Consider the following 17,985-nt stretch of genomic DNA (forward strand, 5'->3'; position numbering starts at 1 on the left):
CCTCTTGTTCCCAAACGTCTCACGAATGCACGCCTCCCCCACGTGATCCAGTCACTCTCTCCGGGCCTGTGATTGGCTGCTGTAACAACTACCACTGTATTGATTGGTTGCGAAACGACGCTGGGAAACAGGAAGCTCAGAAAAAAAAAAAAAAAAATCTTGACAACTAAACTGCACGTAAGCTTCTGCCTCACATTTACTCGTGTTCTCCCAGCTAATTACGGTCTGGAAAACTGGTGTTATCTGGTCTCAACCTATTAGACCAAAATGGGGTGCTTCTTTTCGAAGAAATCCAAAAGAAAGTCACCCGAAAAAGAGGATCCTACGCCGACGACGACGACTGTTGAAACTACGACGACAAGCAACGCGGTTCCCCTTGGCAACAACACCGACGAGGCTCCGAAGCAGTACAGCTGGGATAAGAGGGAAAAGGTAACGCGTAGGACTGTAAACACATAAATTAATAGGATACGATGACATAAACTCATACCTGGTGGTTAATAAGATGTCTGAGGTAGCTGTTACTCGACTGCTTGACATTTTAACCGGTGTATTAAGTCGCTTACAGGTAGCTACTGCACGTTCAAGAGGTGCAGCTAGCTTACGTGACATTTAACGTTTCACCACTTCATAGATAAAAAAAAAAAAAAGAAGAAAGAAACCACAATTCGTTTAAACATAAAACGTTTAGCTGCTTTTTACGAGTGTCAAGTCACCGTGTTGTACACTCTTGGCTGCGTTTGTATTTCTAACCTGATTTCTTGAGCGCAGCAGCCGTGAAGATAAACCTCGCAGTGTTTACACGCTGAGATTGGCCGCGCAGCAGTGAATTATTAGCCCACCTAGACCCAGAATATTCAGCTTCACATGCTAACTGTTTCCTAAGTTTCCAGGGGAAGCATGCAATGCTTATTACGAGTTGAAAACGCTCCCGAGACTGTCTCTCGCTTCATGTATTCAGCGTTATCTCATTATCGGATTATTACCACAGCACCGTGTAGATCACTAGTTCCTCAGCTGGCCGCATTTAACTTGTTCCGTTCAGACTGTACGGGCGTTAACTTAATGGGCGGTCTAACTTCCGTTTTGACTCATGGGATGTTGCACTTTATTTGTGGTTACATCATATAAAAGACACAACCTCACGTAGTATCCGGCTGTGGGGACAGAACAGGACACAGGCTGAGACGCACCTGCCAGCATGACACATACAGACCTCATGGTTAGGGAAGCCAAAGGTGAGGTCTGTCTGAGTCTGGGTTCCTTCCCCTCCCAGAAAAATGAGAGTTTCAGACGTCTTGTTTCCTGCATTGTGGTGACCAAATACTGAGTGCATTGGGGTTTTTTTTGTTTGTTTTTTTGTTAGACACTTTCAATTTCACCTTTAAAGAAATATTTCTGAATGGTATTCTTCATCAAGTCTTCGTTCTTGCCTATCTGTAATGAATGATTCTAGTTTGACTCCTCTGGGGGATTGAAAGATTTTACAAAATGCACGCCTCTTTCCTTTAAAACTTTATGTTTAATTCAAAATTATTCTATCCGAGACGGGTGAAATTTGCTCATCTCTGAAGTGACCCTTCCTCCATCAAAAAAGTCGCAATGGATGGATGGATTCATTGTGACGTGTGCAAAAATGACGTAATGTCCACTGTTGCCATAATATAGGCTTTTTTTTTTCTTGGCATGACCGAAACAAGACAACGGAGTACCACTTTATCCGTGATGAGTTAGTAGCTAATCATAGACAAAAGAAAACGTAACATCTCGTTTACAATCACTGCCGCACAGTCAAAAACTGATTGCCTCTTCCCAGTCTGCAACACCCGAGTCAGTGATTATATGACCTCTGCCTCCCTGACATCACTACTCCAGGAGGTGAAGCATTTACAAAACAGGACAAAACAAAAAGGGCTCTTACAATTTCTTTCTCCTCTGACTATTCTCTGACCCCTCACACAGAAGAAGGCATGGTATATAAAGACCAGGCTTTTCAATATGCTGTCAAAAAGAGGAACTTTAGTTTTTGTTAACCTCAGTACCAAAAAAATGCAAATAAATATGAGAGAAAAGAAATGTCAGTAAGATGACTTGTATTTTATCTTTGTAACGAGGGTGCTTTCTTTAAGGATACACGCTTGTGTAGTTGGTTTCACTCAAGACCAGCGTGATGTTGTGTGTTACATGTGCATGGTTACAGGCTTATATATCAGTATTTATTTTAGAATTGTAATCCTGTTAGTAATCCTCCCACTTACCTTTTTGTTCTGTAAGTTTACCTGACATAAAGCATAATTATGTAAGATGTATTCCATCATTCCCCAAGTTTGTGTACTGATGTATTGATATATTTGACTACTACATGCTGTATATTGCCGGAAATAGAAAAATGAAACAAGAGGGGGAACAAAGTGTGAAAAGTTGAAACTGTGAGAGGGCAACAAAAAACGGGGGTCTGCCAAGACAGTCGGGAGGGTCTGCAAGTATGCCTACAAGTTTACAAGTTATCAAATCTGACGCATGGAAAAGCCAAGCAACTTTAGCGTCAGTCGAGCATTATAATAAACACGCCTGGCTAAAACACTCTGCACTCTTACATAAATATCGATATGGTTATCGGGTGATGGAGGTGGAAATGTATCAGATACTCAGGCTGTTGATTATGCTCATCTATATCTTTCTCTTTGCACAGGTTGATCCTAAAGACTACATGCTGACAGGGCTCAAAGATGTCACGGTGGGTCGTCTGCCCGGCAAACTGAACGGCCAGCAGTTTGTCATCCAGGAGTGCGAGAACTGCAACATCTTTGTGTTAGACCATTCAGCGACTATCACCATCGATGACTGTGTCAACTGCCGCATTGTTCTCGGACCTGTCAAGGGCAGTGTGTTTTTCAGAGACTGTAAGGACATCAAGTGCGTGGTGGCCTGTCAGCAGTTTCGCACACGGGACTGTAAAAAGATGGAGGTTTTCTTGTGCTGCGCCACTCAGCCCATCATCGAGTCGTCCACGGGGATGAAGTTCGGCTGCTTTCAGTACTACTACCCCGAGCTGGCCTTCCACTTTAAGGACGCCGGGCTCAGCATATTCAACAACAACTGGAGCAACATCCACGACTTCACCCCAGTGTCCGGAGAGAACAACTGGAGCTTGTTGCCAGAGGCTTCAGCGGTTCTGGATTTTGTACCAGCCCCGGATGCAGAGTCTGAATTCAAGTCTGTTCGAATCTCTGGTGACCCCACACGCAGCATCGTGCCTTTGACAAAGGGAGGGAGGCGTAAGGACAGCGAAGAGTCCTGCCTCTTTGTTTTCTTCGCTGGAGAGTACACCACTGCAAATGCCCGCAAAATGATTGATGAGGTGAGAAGAATAGGAGGTTTCATTTCATTTAACACCAGCAGTTATGACGTGCTAATGAATGGTATTTTTTTTTAGGATGGTGGCAGTAATGATGTATCAGATCTTATAATATGATACACTGCTAAAAGTAGGGGGGCAGTCAGCCATATCGTAGCTTGTGAAAAGTTGAAAGTGAAAGAAAAGCAAAACCAGTCACAACCAGCGTGCAGTATTGTCTAGACAGAACAGAAGTTGAAGTATCCATGTGAAGTTAAATTTAGAGGAACTGTAGATTTAATGTCCGCCTCACTTAAAAGGATCAAGGAGAGCAATCTAAAGCTGGTAAACAGTCAAATCCAGACGTACACACGTTCTTTACTCAAGTAAAGGTACAGATCTCTCTCTCTCTCTCTCTCTCTCTCTCTCTCGCTCTCTCTCTCTCTCTCTCTCTCTCTCTCTCTCTCTCTCTCTCTCTCTCTCTCTCTCTCTCTCTCTCTCTCTCTCTCTCTCTCTCTCTCTCTCTCTGAAAGACATTTCTACCAGCCACTTCTGTGAAAAGTTAACTGAACCTCACATCATATTAAGCTAATTCAAAGATTAAACCCCAAAAAGATTAAACTTTAACTTTGATTCTGTAGGATTTTTCCGAGCTGGTCGTAAACGCACCAAAGGTTTATTTGATTGTTGAGTCTCATCCTCCAAGAAAGGGAGTTTTATAGGAGTTGGAGTTGAAATTGCTACTATTTCCGGTTGAGGCTGTTGCACCTCAGTTCTCTCAATGCGTTTGTCTCACACGTCAGCATTTCTTCATGGAATGCTCACATATTCCATTTGAATATTTCAAATGTTTGAAGAATGACATATCTGAAATGTTAAGCCACCAAGCTGAACAAGCTGTGTTGCACCTTAAACATTCCAGTGATGTTTGTTTCATTGCCAAAATATGCGTTGCTCCATCAGATAAGCATTCGACTGGATCCACAACAGTTACATCTTGTCACAAGACTCATTTTTACATGTTCTCTTCTGTCTGGGTGTACATGAAAGATTCTTCAAGTACCTGATGGTTGACTGAAAACCTTCAGAGTTTTATTATTGAACTCTTCCCATCTCACACAGGCATCTGCTAAAGGATTTGTGCTGATCCAGACAAAAGAAGTGTCAATGCGACCTGAAGATGTGAAGCGAGTGTTTCAGAACAGTGCAGAGGATCTGGTGGAGTGGATCACCAAAGGTACTGTCCTCTTTTTTTTTGTGGTCTTTTCTGATTTTCTGAGCTGATCAGGACTGTTGCCAAGTTTGATTTTATCTGAGTTGTTTCCAGCTAGTTTCTAGCAGGCTCATTTACATTTATAGTACTGTTGTTTTAGGTCCTACAGCAGAGCAGTGAAACAAGCACACTGGATCTTAAAATGTCACTTTGTAATCCAGTAGCTCTACATGATGCTTTGAATAATGATTGTTTGTTCCGCTTCTACATTGGAAACTCACAGCTCGTGTTTCTTTTGGTTTCCGTTTTCCATTGAAATTACTTCTCCTCACACCGCAGTCTTCTGTTTTTTTCAGAAGTTAAAAAAAAAAGTGATTTGTTGACATGATTTTTATTATTACAACATTGCTGACTGCTAGTTTTCCAGCATCGATCTGGTACAGATTGCAGAAATCAACTGAAAGTCTCAGGATCCCCTTTTTAGTTGAAAGCAGTTTCACAACCAAAGTGTGTGTTAAAGTGGCAGGATAAGGCACTGAGGAGGGAGGCATGTGTTTTGCTGTAGCGTAAATGGAGCTGTGGAGTCGTAGAGCAACAGAGAATTACTGTCGGATTGTGACTTTAACATCTTACTACAACAGGTCCTGTCATTGCCCTCGAGCTGAACGGTGACGGAGTCGTAGAAGCCTGCAAGAACATCGCTAATGAAGTGTTCAGTGGGACCAAGGTAGGCGCTCTAGTTGTGACCTGTGTCTTTTCTACTTCCAGACAGATCAGTTCTACTTCTCTAGCAGAATATTAAATATTGTTTATCTTTGTGTTTCTCAGGTTTTTGTCTCTGACAACAAAAATACATCCTCTCGAGATGTGGACAACTTCTTCAACTTCGCTGACATGCAGATGGGGCTGTGAATGAGCGGCACATTATAAACCGCTCATCAGACTTTCAATTTGATTTCCCAAACCCCCTGCCGTCCAGCCCAGTTACTGTCCTCAAAAATTAGGTAGGAAGGAAAAATATTAAGGACTGTGTTTGATCAAGCCTTGGATAGAAACAGTTAAGTTCATCAAGCATGAGTCCGCAGAGGACGCGCTGTACACCACTTAACATCCACTAGTCGCTCAGAGTGCTGTGAATATTTATAGTTCTATGAATGTATTCTGTAATTCTGTTGCTTTTATCGATTGTGAATGTAGCTCTTTGCTGTAAATTCTGTAATTCATTTTAATTTAAAGCTTTGTTTTTCTTTGCTGTCTGAAGCCGTCGTTGCAGTGGAAAAAAAAACAAAACACGAGCACAAGAATGCCTGAGGGAAAATATTTTATATATACATAGATCATATTTTTTATTTCTTCCGAGGATTTATTTGTGTATGTGGTTTAGATAATGGACTTGTTCAAAATGTGTATATTTGAGACATGTTGTGTAGACGATAACTACATATTTGTTAATATCCGTTAGGCCAAAGTTGACTTGTGGAAGATTGAGTGTATCTCACTGTTGTATCTCATTCAGATTAACTGATCAGTTTACACCAAATAGTGTAAACACATGCTGGGTTTCAATGTAGGCAACTCATGGGATTTATTTTTTATGTCATGATATTTGTTTTGTACTCTTTAACAAATGTTTTTGTATAGACACATCATTTTTTTTTAGTTAAGGTTCCATAACATGTGACTTCAGGTTTTTCACACGTGTACTCTCAAAGTGACATGATTGTAATATTAGTTTTATAGGGTGACAAACACGAGCCAATGCAGTTATCAGCAGTTTAATCACAATATGGTAAATAACCTGTCTTCCTTAGTTAGTGTAGTTTTAGCTCAGGTCACCATCACAGGGTTTCCAGTGGTCATATGAGGAACATCGTGTTTCCTCTTTGTAGTCTGATCTACATCTCCCCTGCAAGAGCTCCTAAAGTTTAATTTGATCATGTTTGAACACGCTGTAAATGTAAATACTCCCCTCTGTCTGACTGTGTATTACTCTGTCATGCTGGTAAAACATTCTGAAAATTACTCACCAATTTAGTGATTTATTTTTCTCGAGGCTTAGAAACATCCTCCAGTGTTTCCTCGAAACGGGGTGAATCATGACTTTGAGTTTAGGGAGTTCATCAACAATGTGCCGTCTTCCTCTGTGAATCAGTTAGCAGCTAATCTATCTGAATTCCACCTACCGAAGCAGCACTTGTCTCACTATCGCTTGTTCCAGCCAACAGCCTGACCTCCCCCAGTCCGTCCTGAGGCCTATCACAGATTAATTTATCACATATTCAATTAAAGCTAAATTTAGCCGGACACATCAAACGGTTTTGTACAGTTGCCTTTTAAGAAAGAAAACGTAAACAGGGACTTGTTGTGATGTACTTTTTGTATTTGTAAGTCTTTTGTACCTGAGCATCCAGTTTTTGTAGAGCGATTGATTTGTCTTAATGAATGCACATTTGTCTGTAACTTGTTGTTTCTTACACTTAAATGACACCCTGTCTTTATAAGATGGCAGAGTCACATTAAAAAACGTATAGAATATCTGAAAAGAAACCGGTGTGTTTATTGAATACAAATGTGTGTTCTGAGGACTGTTGCTGATGTGGTGTATGCCTGTAGAGAAATCGAGCGCCCCCCACCCCCTCCCTCCCAGGCTGGAGTGAAAGCGGCGGGGTTTAGGACCCGGCGGGACGCGCGGTACAATAGAGCTGTTGTGCCGTGGTGGTGGTGGACAGATTGCAACCCTGGAGATTCCCACTGTGGTGGGATACAAAAACCTCAGTTTAATCCATAGCTGGGAGCAGAGCCTCTTGTTTTTATACGTATATACCGGACGGGTTGTCTGGACTGACAGGCGGTTCGGACTAGAGCGGACTGCAGCGTGTGGACCGGAGGTAAGACGGCAGGAATGTGAACAATATGCTCGAGTGTTCAGTGGGGCTCAGTGTGCCAGGATTTGCCCTGGATGGTTTATTCAGGCCACGGGGCCTGCTCCCTTTTTTTTTTCCTCCAGCTTTTTTCAGGACTATCTCTGCTTCTTTATTTCACATTAAAACCAGCGACTGTTGTGCAGACACGTTTGTGAGAGCTCGCCGTCCTCCACATTGGATAATTAACCCGGTGTAGCTGTGTGAATATTCGTGTTAATGGCTCTAGGAAGTGACATCTTTGTATGGTGGTGGCGCCCATGTTTGATTTCTCCACAGCCTGCAGTGCAGCCCGCTACAGCAGGCCTGCCTCTCTCCGTGTGTGTGTGTGTGTGTGTGTGTGTGTGTGTTTGGCGCCAACATGGCTCTGTGAACAGGGCAGGGTTCTGGCTGTTAAAGGGTTTATCTCTCTGAAAGCACCCAGACACTGAAGTTAAAACGAGGGGAGAAATGTCAACAAGGTGGCAACTACATTTTTTTTTTAGAAACATTGTTTCCTGTTACACACGAACAGAAGAGGGGTTTCTTTAATGTGTGATGTCATTTCCGTGATCTCAACCAGGTTATACTGTGTGTGTGTGTGTGTGTGTGTGTGTGTGTGTGTGTGTGTGTGGGAACATTCCAGTGCTCTTTGTTCTGATCTGTGGTGACTGTTATTCATAACAATTAGGCCGATAACGTGTCTGATACTGTCTATTTTCAGTTTACAGTAACCCTGTTGACTCTGAACGCAGCCTTCTGTCACCATTCACACTCACTATGTTCATGTTTAGCAGAATATAAAACAGCATTATACTCAACTTATACTCAAGGAAAGAGAACTTAAACATTGCAGCACATCATTATTTTCATTATCAATTCATTGTCTAGTTGATAAATTATCATTCCAGTCAGGCTTTCCAGTTTGCAACGATATCAAACAGAAAAGTATAAAATGCACATGTGAAAAGCTGTGATCGGTAAATGTCTCGTATGTTTCAGTTAAATGATCACAAGAGTGCTTTAACTAATTATTTGATTGTTAGATACTTTTAAAGTAATAATCACAGAGATTTTCATGTAAATAAATATCTGTTGAGTCACTTCCTATCGCTGAATGAGGCAACACAGCGATGACTGAGCCTTTGGCCCTCTGATGAACGCTGTAATACCAAACATGTACACTGGGGTGTCGGTGGCGACTTTCCTGGAAAATATCACAAGCGCTGACGGTTCGTGACGCGTTCACTCAGCATGTGACACAACAGTTTTGTTTGTCCGGGTCTCTGCTAACTTTGGGAGTAAACAGTCAGCGTTACTGTTAACGAAGCAAAGAAACAAAGAAAAGACTGATAAAAAGCAGACAATGAAACTTGGAAAAACTGAGAAAAGGGTGCAAATTACTTTCATGTGGTGTTGTTATGGAGGCGTGGCATCACTGACAACTGACTGACGTCACACAGGTGACACTGGATCTGTTGGAAGCAGCAGGGTGCAAAAATCCACCTGCAATTGCCGCTTCTGGAAATCTTTGAAAGCTGCACGCTGTATTTTTTTCTCGAGCCGTTTTGGCTTCATGCACCACTGAGCAGCTTTCATCCGGCTGGTCCGGCTGTGTCCAGATATACGAACACAACCCTGCGTGTTCCCCAAGCAGACAGGACCGCCTCTTCCTAGAGTTCTCTGTCCTGATTGGATAAAGTGGGCAGGGATACCAGAAAATGTATTTCACTTTAACTGCATGAGCAGGTGGAGGAGAGACACATGTTACTGACATAACACTCTATAACAGTGTTACTGTTAGATATAGAGCTATTTAACAGTCATTGTAATAAAGAAATAACTCTTACAGCTTCCTTACTGAAAGTATGTTTTAATAGAACTCAAACAAACTGAATGAAAACACTGTAAATATAGATTACATATATATCTGAATATAATATAATAATAATAATAAGTCAGTGAGGTTCATCCAGATCTGAATACCGTCTCAACTTTTTATTTCCTTCCTTAAAGAATCGAACTTTTATACTCAAATCGGCCTTCACATCCTTCATATTTGTGACAGATTTATCATTGATCATTTGTTTATTTATCAGACTAGAATCACTGAGCCCAGAATGTTTGCTGCATTCAGAGACGGTGGAAACGCTTGTCAGGAGCAGCTGTCTGCCGTTTTGAGTGCAGCTACAACAGCCTCTGCTGTGGAGGTGAACCCACCGGGTGTGATGTGTGCTGATTGATTTTTATCTCAAAAACAGCAGTAAAAGATGCAGTGAAAAGATTACTGCTGGTTGTCATGTTGTTTGAGTGAGATCACTGTGTGTCGGTCGTCATTCATCGTGATCAGACTGGAAAATGTCTGTAGCCGTAGTTTGGATATAGTAAGAGGTTGGTGAACAGCTTGTAGGTGTAACTGAGCAGTTGGCATCGGTGTATTTAACTCGTACTATGGTATGGAGAGGAGTTGGCTTCATGCCCCCTCCTACCCCTCCTGTCCTCATGGGGAATGTGAGGCATGTCCTGTGTGTTGAAACAGCGTACTGTATTTGGAGCTGCTGTGGTTTTGAGTCCCTCAGTATTTAGAAGCCTTTTAATGATGGCAGGTTCAGTGGGCCAGAGGCACAGACTGTGAGCCTGCTCTGTTCTACTTCACCTTAAGATGTCGACGTTTTAAAAATACCTGCAAAAAAAAAAAAAAATCAGACAACATTCTGACCTCGATATGCACTAATGGAGCAGCCATTCTATCTGCTAAATGCTATCAGCTAGCTAATGCTAGTAGCAAATGTAGGCTAGATCTGCAACGATTAGTCGAGCCAAAGAAAACTAAAGGTGCCATATGTAATAATCTTAGTTGAAAACAGTAAAAATTTAACTTATAAGACAATAAGACTGTGAATTATAGTTATGACGTATAAGTAGTGTGTTACAGAGATAAATAGGGAAGTCAGCTGATCTGACCCAGTCTTAACACCAGCACTCCCCTGTTCTTCTCACTGCACGGCTAACTGAGCAAACTAGCTAATGGCAGCCACAGTTAGCAGCAGTTAGCGGTTACTTTGGTGATTGCTGCACACTTTTTAAAAAAAAATTTTTTTATCATGTATCAAGCAAAAATTTCAATTATATGCTGGTTTCAACTTCTTAAATGTGAGGATTTGCTGCTTTACTTTGTCACTTCTCATTGTGAATTAAGACTCGGATGTGATAAAACATGAAAGTAATTGTTAGTTGCTCTGATGCCAAGAACAGGACACCAACAGGAAACCAAAACAAATGTTTTGCTCCATGCACATCTTTTTCAGTGAAACTTGTTGGGTTGACCTATGTTTCTTATTTGCAGGTACATGGTTAAGTGGTTAAGGGTTTACCAGTGGAATCTACTAGCATGCTTTTCAACTTGAAATTTATGGTGAGTAGCTATTTCCTGTCTGTCTTACATCTCAGCTGGTCCAGTCCAACTTTTACAAGTTACATTTTTAAATTATCCTAGTAAATGTCTGTCTTCTTCTGCAGGATGTGACAGGATGAAACGTCTCAGGTCCTCAAGCAGCAGCGACAGTTCTGACAATGAGAGTGAGTCACCTGTCTCAAGAACCACATAACCTGAAACCAGAACCACTTTATGTTCCTCGCTGCTCTCATATTCACACCGCCTTCCTTTATTTAGGTCCCTCTACGTCCTTCTGCTCCTCCAACAAGTATGGCAGTAAACCTGGAACCCCCGCCTCCACCCAGAAGAAACCGGCTGAAGTGAGTTACTGAAGCCAAGATGAAGTCGAGTTTTAAACCTGACGACCAGTTTGTGTGTGTGCCTGACTGTGTTCTGATTCCTGTCCCACAGGTGTTCAGAAAAGACCTGATCAGTGCCATGAAGCTGCCTGACTCCCACCATGTGTCCCCGGAGGACTACTACCTGCTGGCGGACACCTGGAAGATGGAGTGGGAGAAGGGAGTCCAGGTGCTGGCGAGTCCAGACACCATCCCACAGCCGTCAGTCAGGTAACTGCTGTCAGATTCCCGCTGTGGACACATCGGTCTAAACGTGCCACGACAGATAGTGACCGTGTCTCTTCTGCGTTCAGAGTTATGGTGGAGAAAACCAAGGAGGTGCTTTACAGCCACCAGAGGAAGTACGTCCAGTGCTCGAGCCAGGAGTCAACAGAACCGGGTTATGTCAACATCAGGGAGCTGGCAGAGGCCATGTGTCGCTACGATCTGGACGATGTGGACCTTTACTGGCTGAACACACTCAACAGAGAGCTGGACCGTATGGGTAAGGGACAGGATCACGAGGGGATAATGCACCATGAAATTCAGATATACTGGACAGCAGAGTCACTATCTGCCTCTCCAAGATCAAAATAAGAGCATTGGGATTTGGACTTGTCATGTCCCGGCAGTCTGCTGGGGTTTCTCTGACCGTGTGGGGTTTGTCTTCCAGGGGAGGAAACCATAGACGAGCTGACAATGGAGCGCGCCATGGAGGCCCTGGAGAGGCAGTGCCATGACAACATGAACCACGCCATCGAGACGGTGGAAGGCCTGGGGATCGAGTACGACGAGGACGTGATCTGCGACGTGTGCCGCTCCCCCGACAGCGAGGAGGGGAACGACATGGTGTTCTGTGACAAGTGCAACATTTGTGTGCACCAGGTAAACACGGGTCTTTATATCATCAGGTGATTCATTATTTTACATAGGAAAACTGCTTTCACATGTAAATAATGTTGTTTTTGAGGGAGACAAAATATCCACTGTGCAAAGAAAACAAACCTACATGGCGTGTAAAGAGATTATTCAGTCAGAATTTACATTTGGCGAATTTAATGTCAGTCAATAGTACAAGAATTCAACACAAAACTCAGTAGTTGAGTGATTCTGTCTTTATATAATATTACTAGACTGAATACTTTATGTTAAATACGTAATTCTATGGATTAGCTCTTGTGCTAGTATTCAAATATAAACATTTGACTGCAGCTGTCAGAAGGGGAAGTTTATTGGATATTTGGAAGGCAAATTTCCCCATTTTTCTTTTTTTTTTTTTTAAGGAAAGAAAAAGATTTTTTTGTGTCAACATTTGAGCTTAAGATAAACGTTTAACGTCTACCTACTAATTTCAAATGAATTATACTGATGATGAATGTGCCTGTTCCCTCTCCCTCCCCACAGGCGTGTTACGGCATCGTCAAAGTGCCTGTTGGAAACTGGCTGTGCCGGACGTGCGTCCTCAGCATCGACCCTCAGTGTCTTCTGTGTCCGAAGAAGGGCGGCGCCATGAAGGCAACACGTGCAGGAACCAAGTGGGCTCACGTCAGCTGTGCCCTGTGGATACCTGAGGTGAATATGACACTTACACCATCTGCTTTCCTCCTGACCTCTCCAGATTGTTCCTCAGTCAGTATCCTCTGGTTATGACATACATTTTTTTTCCTCCATGTGTAGGTGAGCATCGCTTGTCCTGAGAGGATGGAGCCGATCACCAAAGTCTCCCACATCCCACCCAGCCGCTGGTCGCTCATCTGCAGTCTGTGCAAACTGAAGACGGGCGCGTGTATCCAGGTGAGTCTGGATCTGTGTCCTCACTGAGTTATTTATGTGAACTTCATTTATTCTGTTATAACCAGATTAACCAGCAATATGAATTGATGTCAACACTTTGATTTGAGTATCGTTTTTGTGTTAAAGGAATAGTCCGCCCAAAATCTTTCTTGTAGCTTGCTCCTTCGGTCAGACTGGGGGCCTCAGTCAGCTTGGATACATGAAGGCGTAAAGTAATTGTTTAAAATAATGAGGTGCTTAAATGAATAACATAAGAAAGATTGACTGAGCATGCACAGAAAACCCTGATCATGTTGTCATAGTGGAACAAAGACTGGCTAACAAGGGGCACACAAAATACAATTATTAACTTTCTCGCCAAGTGTGTAATGAGATTATTAGTATCACTCAACACTAAATACAAATCTAAAGCCAGTAGGTAGTTAACTTTAGTATTTAGTTAACTTTGCTTATCTTAAAGTCTGGAAACTGGGATTGTTGTTGCGCCTCCAAAAAGCGAGTGCACCCGGCCAAGTTAGACGAACATTACCACCAATGAAACCGCAGTTTTTATACGGATTAAACAAACAAGATCTACAAAACTGTTTGGAGAGCTGTAGAAATGTTGTTGTTTGACTTTTGGACAGAGCCGTGCTGGCTGCTTCCCCCCATTATTTCCAGTGTTTGTACTGAGCTAAGCTAACAGTACTCCTGGCTGGAGCGTCATATTGAGTGTACAGGCATCAGTCTTCACTGTCGTCTCATCAGAAATTTGGCAGCAAAGTGAACAAGTAGATCTCCCAAAATGAAAAAAGGTATTTCCTGAGGTTCACACAACCACTGAGACTATAATCAAATTATGATGCAAATCATATAAACCTAATTACTGGGAGAATTGGGTTTCTGCTAAATATATACGCTTTTAAATGCCTCTCAAGCTCGCTGGTTTATCGTCCATGCAAACATAATAACCTGCCTCCCCTCCTGCTCCACAGTGCTCGGTAAAGAACTGCACCACTCCTTTCCACGTGACCTGTGCCTTTGAGCACAGCCTGGAGATGAAGACCATCCTGGATGAAGGGGATGAAGTGAAGTTCAAGTCTTACTGCCTCAAGCACAGCAAGTGTAAAACAGGGGAGTCTGGCCTGAGCCCGGCTCGACCCAAACCTCCCGTCGAGTCGGAGAAGGTGGGCCAGCGGGCACAGAGACTTCAAGAACTGGAGGAGGACTTCCACAGTCTCATCCAGCTGGAGGAGCTGACCCAGGCCCTCGGGCTCTCTGAGCACCTGGCCGACTTCATCTATCAGTACTGGAAGCTGAAGAGGAAAGCCAACTTTAACAAAGCTCTGCTGCCACCTAAAGAGGAGGAGGAGAACATGGTGCTGCAGCCTCAGGAGGAGAGCATCCACACTCGCATGCGGATGTTCATGCACCTGCGGCAGGATTTGGAGCGAGTGGGTGTCTTTTTATTTATTTTTTTACAGCCTTTAGTGCTGATGCTTGGTGTTTCTTTTTACTGTGGTCCAGAACATTTTCTCAGTATTTACTGTATCCGGAATTAGTTTTAATCATTTCATATTGCTTTAGTCATTCTAGTAGTAGGTAGTTAGTTGAGTGTTTTGTTTTTTTTTCTCTACCATTTATAAACTTAAAACATGTTGTAGGTTTGAAATGCGAAATCCTGAACTGATGTTACAATAATCTGCAGGCATTGTCTTGTAGGTATCCACCTTCTTCAGTGCTTCTATTTATTTTTTAATTTGTTCGTTTTAATTGCTGTTGAAATCAGTTAGCTACTAATCAGATCACATCAGCAGAAAACTCTGTAGCAGGCCCTGGAAGAAGTGTGAAAGTGAGATATTTTGTGGATTTGGGGAAAACTTGCTGCAGTCTGCAAGAGGAGTACTGACTTACCAGCAAGACGACACCACAGAAAATAAAGGCAAAGTGACATAAAAGTGGCTTCAAAACAGCAGCGTAGTTGTCCCGCTTCAATCACCAGGTCGATGCAGAGTTCGTGCCAGTATTCACACGTTGCATTTCAAGAGAAACAGAAGTAAAATCTTACAAGGAAGTGATTACTGCATCTGACTTCAGAAAACTAACAAAGTACATAAAGTCTCAGACATGTGCAGTCAGATCACTGAGAGATTTACAGACTTGTAGCGTTGTGCCTGTTTTTAATGGACAGTGCTTGATTTTTTTTTTTTTCTCGTCATCTTGCAGGTGAGGAATCTGTGTTACATGGTGAGTCGGCGGGAGAAGCTGAAGCTGCTGCAGAGTAAAGCCCAGGAGCAGATGTTCAACTTGCATGTGAAGCTCGTGAACCAGGAAGCCTCAGCTGGTGAGCCATCCACTACTCAGGAGCTCCTCGGCTCTCATGTCTCCACCTGCACACATTTTAGGATCTTTGCTAAATTAGTTTGTACATTTCCTCACAGCTGAGTCTTGAATATATTTTCGTTTCTGTCACCAGGCCTCCCTTCTTCATACCCGGGAGAAAGTATGGTGTTCCGTCCTCCTCCGAGGATAACCCTGAAGCTGAAAATGCCCAAATCCTCCAGTCTTGGAAATGGAAGTTCCAAATCTGGTAACGGGCCACTCTGCCCGGACAACAGCGGCAATGTGACTGAATACACCGGTGAAGGGCTGGGGCAGGGGAAGCCTCAGATGCATGGACGTGGTCGGAGAGACGAGCGCTCCAACGGGCGGCTGCCTGTTAAACCCACTGGTAAACCTTTAGCCCTGCACGCTGCACTTCACGGCCACTCCTCCAAGAGCAACGGCAAACTGGACCAGGACCGAGCGTGCGTGGCTAAATCTAATGGCCTCTTGAAGGACAGTTCTTGCCAGACGCCCTGCGACCAGGACGCTTCAAATCAGGCTCTGGACAAGAGCAGCTTCCGCAAGTCTGCCATGGAGCACTTTGGCAGGTCCTTCAAAGAGGCGACCATTAACTTGGTACGGACCACAGAGGACCTGCGGGCCTCAGACAAACTGTCCCGCGAGGGCTCAGCCAAGGAGAGACTGTGGGCCAAACCGGAACACAAAGCGAAAGGTGCAAGATCGTACCAGGACAGTGACGGATACTGTCCAGACCTGGAGCTCAGTGACTCAGAGCCAGAGGCCAAAGGGAGGCACAGGCGGCCGGTCGGGCTGCCTCAGCCGGACGCTCCGAGGAAAGGGCTCAGCCGTGGGAAACAGTCGCTGGGCTCCAGACACTCCATGCAGAGGTGACAGCCGTTTGTTCACTGCGCTCGCTGCTGCCGCTCTCTCCTGACCTTCTTCCAAAGTGCCAGGCCGTCTCTGTGAATGCATCTCCATCAGGGGCCACAGCCACGACCCTGCGCTCATGGTGCTGACGCGAGGAACATGTACTGGGATTCATGAAGAAAGTAGCCTTGTGTTGGTGTTTGTTTCTGTCCGTCTTCTGAGATTATCATGCTCGCGGCTAGCGTTACATTTTGTACTCAACTTTGTATGAAACACTCGTGCTTCCCCACACACAGGTTCAGTTTGCCTTTTGACTAAAGCTGCTGTACATACGATGATCCAATCGGAATGTAAATAATGTTTGACTGAATCACACACTAAAGAAATTTGATCTGACTGACGACCAGACGGAAAATTTTGTAGTGAATTCTAGTATCTGCTGTTTTCCCGCACTTGGTGACATGTTTATATCTGTCAAGTAGTAGAGTCATTTTTACAAACACAAATGCCTTGTGTGTGTGTGTGTGTGTGTGTGTGTGTGTGTGTGTGTGTGTGTGTGTGTGTGTGTGTGTGTGTGTGTGTGTGTGTGTGTGTGTGTGTGTGTGTGTGTGTGTGTGTGTGTGTGTGTGTGTGTGTGTGTGTGTGTGTGTGTGGGAATGCAGTTTTCACACTTGTAGTCATGTCCTGGTTAGATAAACGAAGCATGTGTCAAACTGTGAAGAAATGTGTGTGTATGAGAGTTTAATTACATTCCCTGACGTGTCCATCAGTAACGTGGAAGCATAAAAGCAAAGACTGAGTACAGATATGTAACTGATTGCCTTTTTCTACTGGTCTCAGATCATCACATGATCAGCCTTCATTAACAGACTTTTACCTGAACATGACCTTTTGACACTCTCGAGTCCTTTTTTTTGTTATCTGTCACCTTTTTTGATAATAAATGAACGAGGGATAAATAATCTGACCGAGCATTTGGTGTTGACTATCAGTACTTAATATTCATTCTGTATACACGACGGTTTGTGGATGTTTATTTTGATTTTTATGATTTGCCATTTAGACACTCTTAACTGATGCTGAACCTCAGAACAAGGCCAAACTAGATTTTGTTCTTCAAAGGAAGTAAATCAGAGCAGATGAAGTTGAAATCTTGTGCCTTGTTTACGCCACGTGTGAGGAAGAGTGAGGTTTAGAGTGGTCGCTGCAACGAGAGGCGTCACAAGAAGCTCTGAACACTGACACTGTTGTGAAATAGGCTTTTTTTTTTACCCTTTACATTATTTAAATCATTAAAAATATACACTGGTGGAAAATGTACTTGGTAACTGGTTAACAAAGATGAATTACAAAGAAAGTATTGCACTTAACCATGACATTGACAGACACATGTCTTGTTCATGTATAAGATCTTGATCTTTCTCATCATATTTCCCATCATGTCCAAGCTGTCCTATCAAAATAAAAGCTATAAAACAGCCCCAAAAAATCTTAAAAAAAAAAAAAAAAAAAAAGACTGCTCCTGAAACGCCTCGTCAGTAGTCCCGCCATGTCACCATGTCACTTATTTGTATAATTCATGCCTAGCAGCTAGTTGGGACATAAAAATTGATTTAGCACAGCTGCTCTGTTGTTGTTAGCGGTGCTGGGTCAGGCGTGTGTGAGCTGACCAATCAGAGCGGACTGGATATTCGAGGGGTGGGGCTTAAAGAGACAGGAGCTAGAACAGAGCGAGGGGGGATACAAGGCTGCAGCGCTGGACAGTACGAGGGAAC

General features: G+C 43.3%; 2 protein-coding genes across 3 annotated transcripts; both read left to right on the plus strand.

Annotated features, from left to right (window-relative positions):
* The first annotated feature begins 107 nt into the window (after nucleotides 1-107).
* On the plus strand, nucleotides 108-7,097 carry rp2 (RP2 activator of ARL3 GTPase). Its single transcript, XM_037114031.1, has 5 exons — nucleotides 108-432; nucleotides 2,693-3,361; nucleotides 4,460-4,574; nucleotides 5,192-5,277; nucleotides 5,379-7,097. The coding sequence occupies exons 1-5, from the start codon at nucleotides 268-270 to the stop codon at nucleotides 5,460-5,462; spliced, it is 1,119 nt and encodes a 372-aa protein (XP_036969926.1). The 5' UTR covers nucleotides 108-267; the 3' UTR covers nucleotides 5,463-7,097.
* jade3 (jade family PHD finger 3) lies at nucleotides 5,488-16,745 on the plus strand. Of its 2 annotated transcripts, none has more exons than XM_037114030.1 (12): nucleotides 5,488-5,554; nucleotides 10,797-10,865; nucleotides 10,970-11,029; nucleotides 11,124-11,206; nucleotides 11,298-11,455; nucleotides 11,539-11,729; nucleotides 11,898-12,109; nucleotides 12,629-12,796; nucleotides 12,902-13,018; nucleotides 13,993-14,451; nucleotides 15,224-15,341; nucleotides 15,474-16,745. In XM_037114030.1, exons 3-12 carry the CDS (start codon nucleotides 10,981-10,983, stop codon nucleotides 16,232-16,234), a joined length of 2,316 nt encoding a protein of 771 aa, XP_036969925.1. In that variant the 5' UTR covers nucleotides 5,488-5,554; nucleotides 10,797-10,865; nucleotides 10,970-10,980; the 3' UTR covers nucleotides 16,235-16,745. The 2 variants fall into 2 exon arrangements, with proteins under 2 accessions (XP_036969925.1, XP_036969924.1); XM_037114029.1 differs by lacking the exon at nucleotides 5,488-5,554 and adding an exon at nucleotides 7,214-7,438.
* Nucleotides 16,746-17,985: the final 1,240 nt, after the last annotated feature.

The sequence above is a fragment of the Acanthopagrus latus genome, chromosome 11 (genome assembly GCF_904848185.1).
Source record: "Acanthopagrus latus isolate v.2019 chromosome 11, fAcaLat1.1, whole genome shotgun sequence".
Lineage (NCBI taxonomy): Eukaryota > Metazoa > Chordata > Actinopteri > Spariformes > Sparidae > Acanthopagrus > Acanthopagrus latus.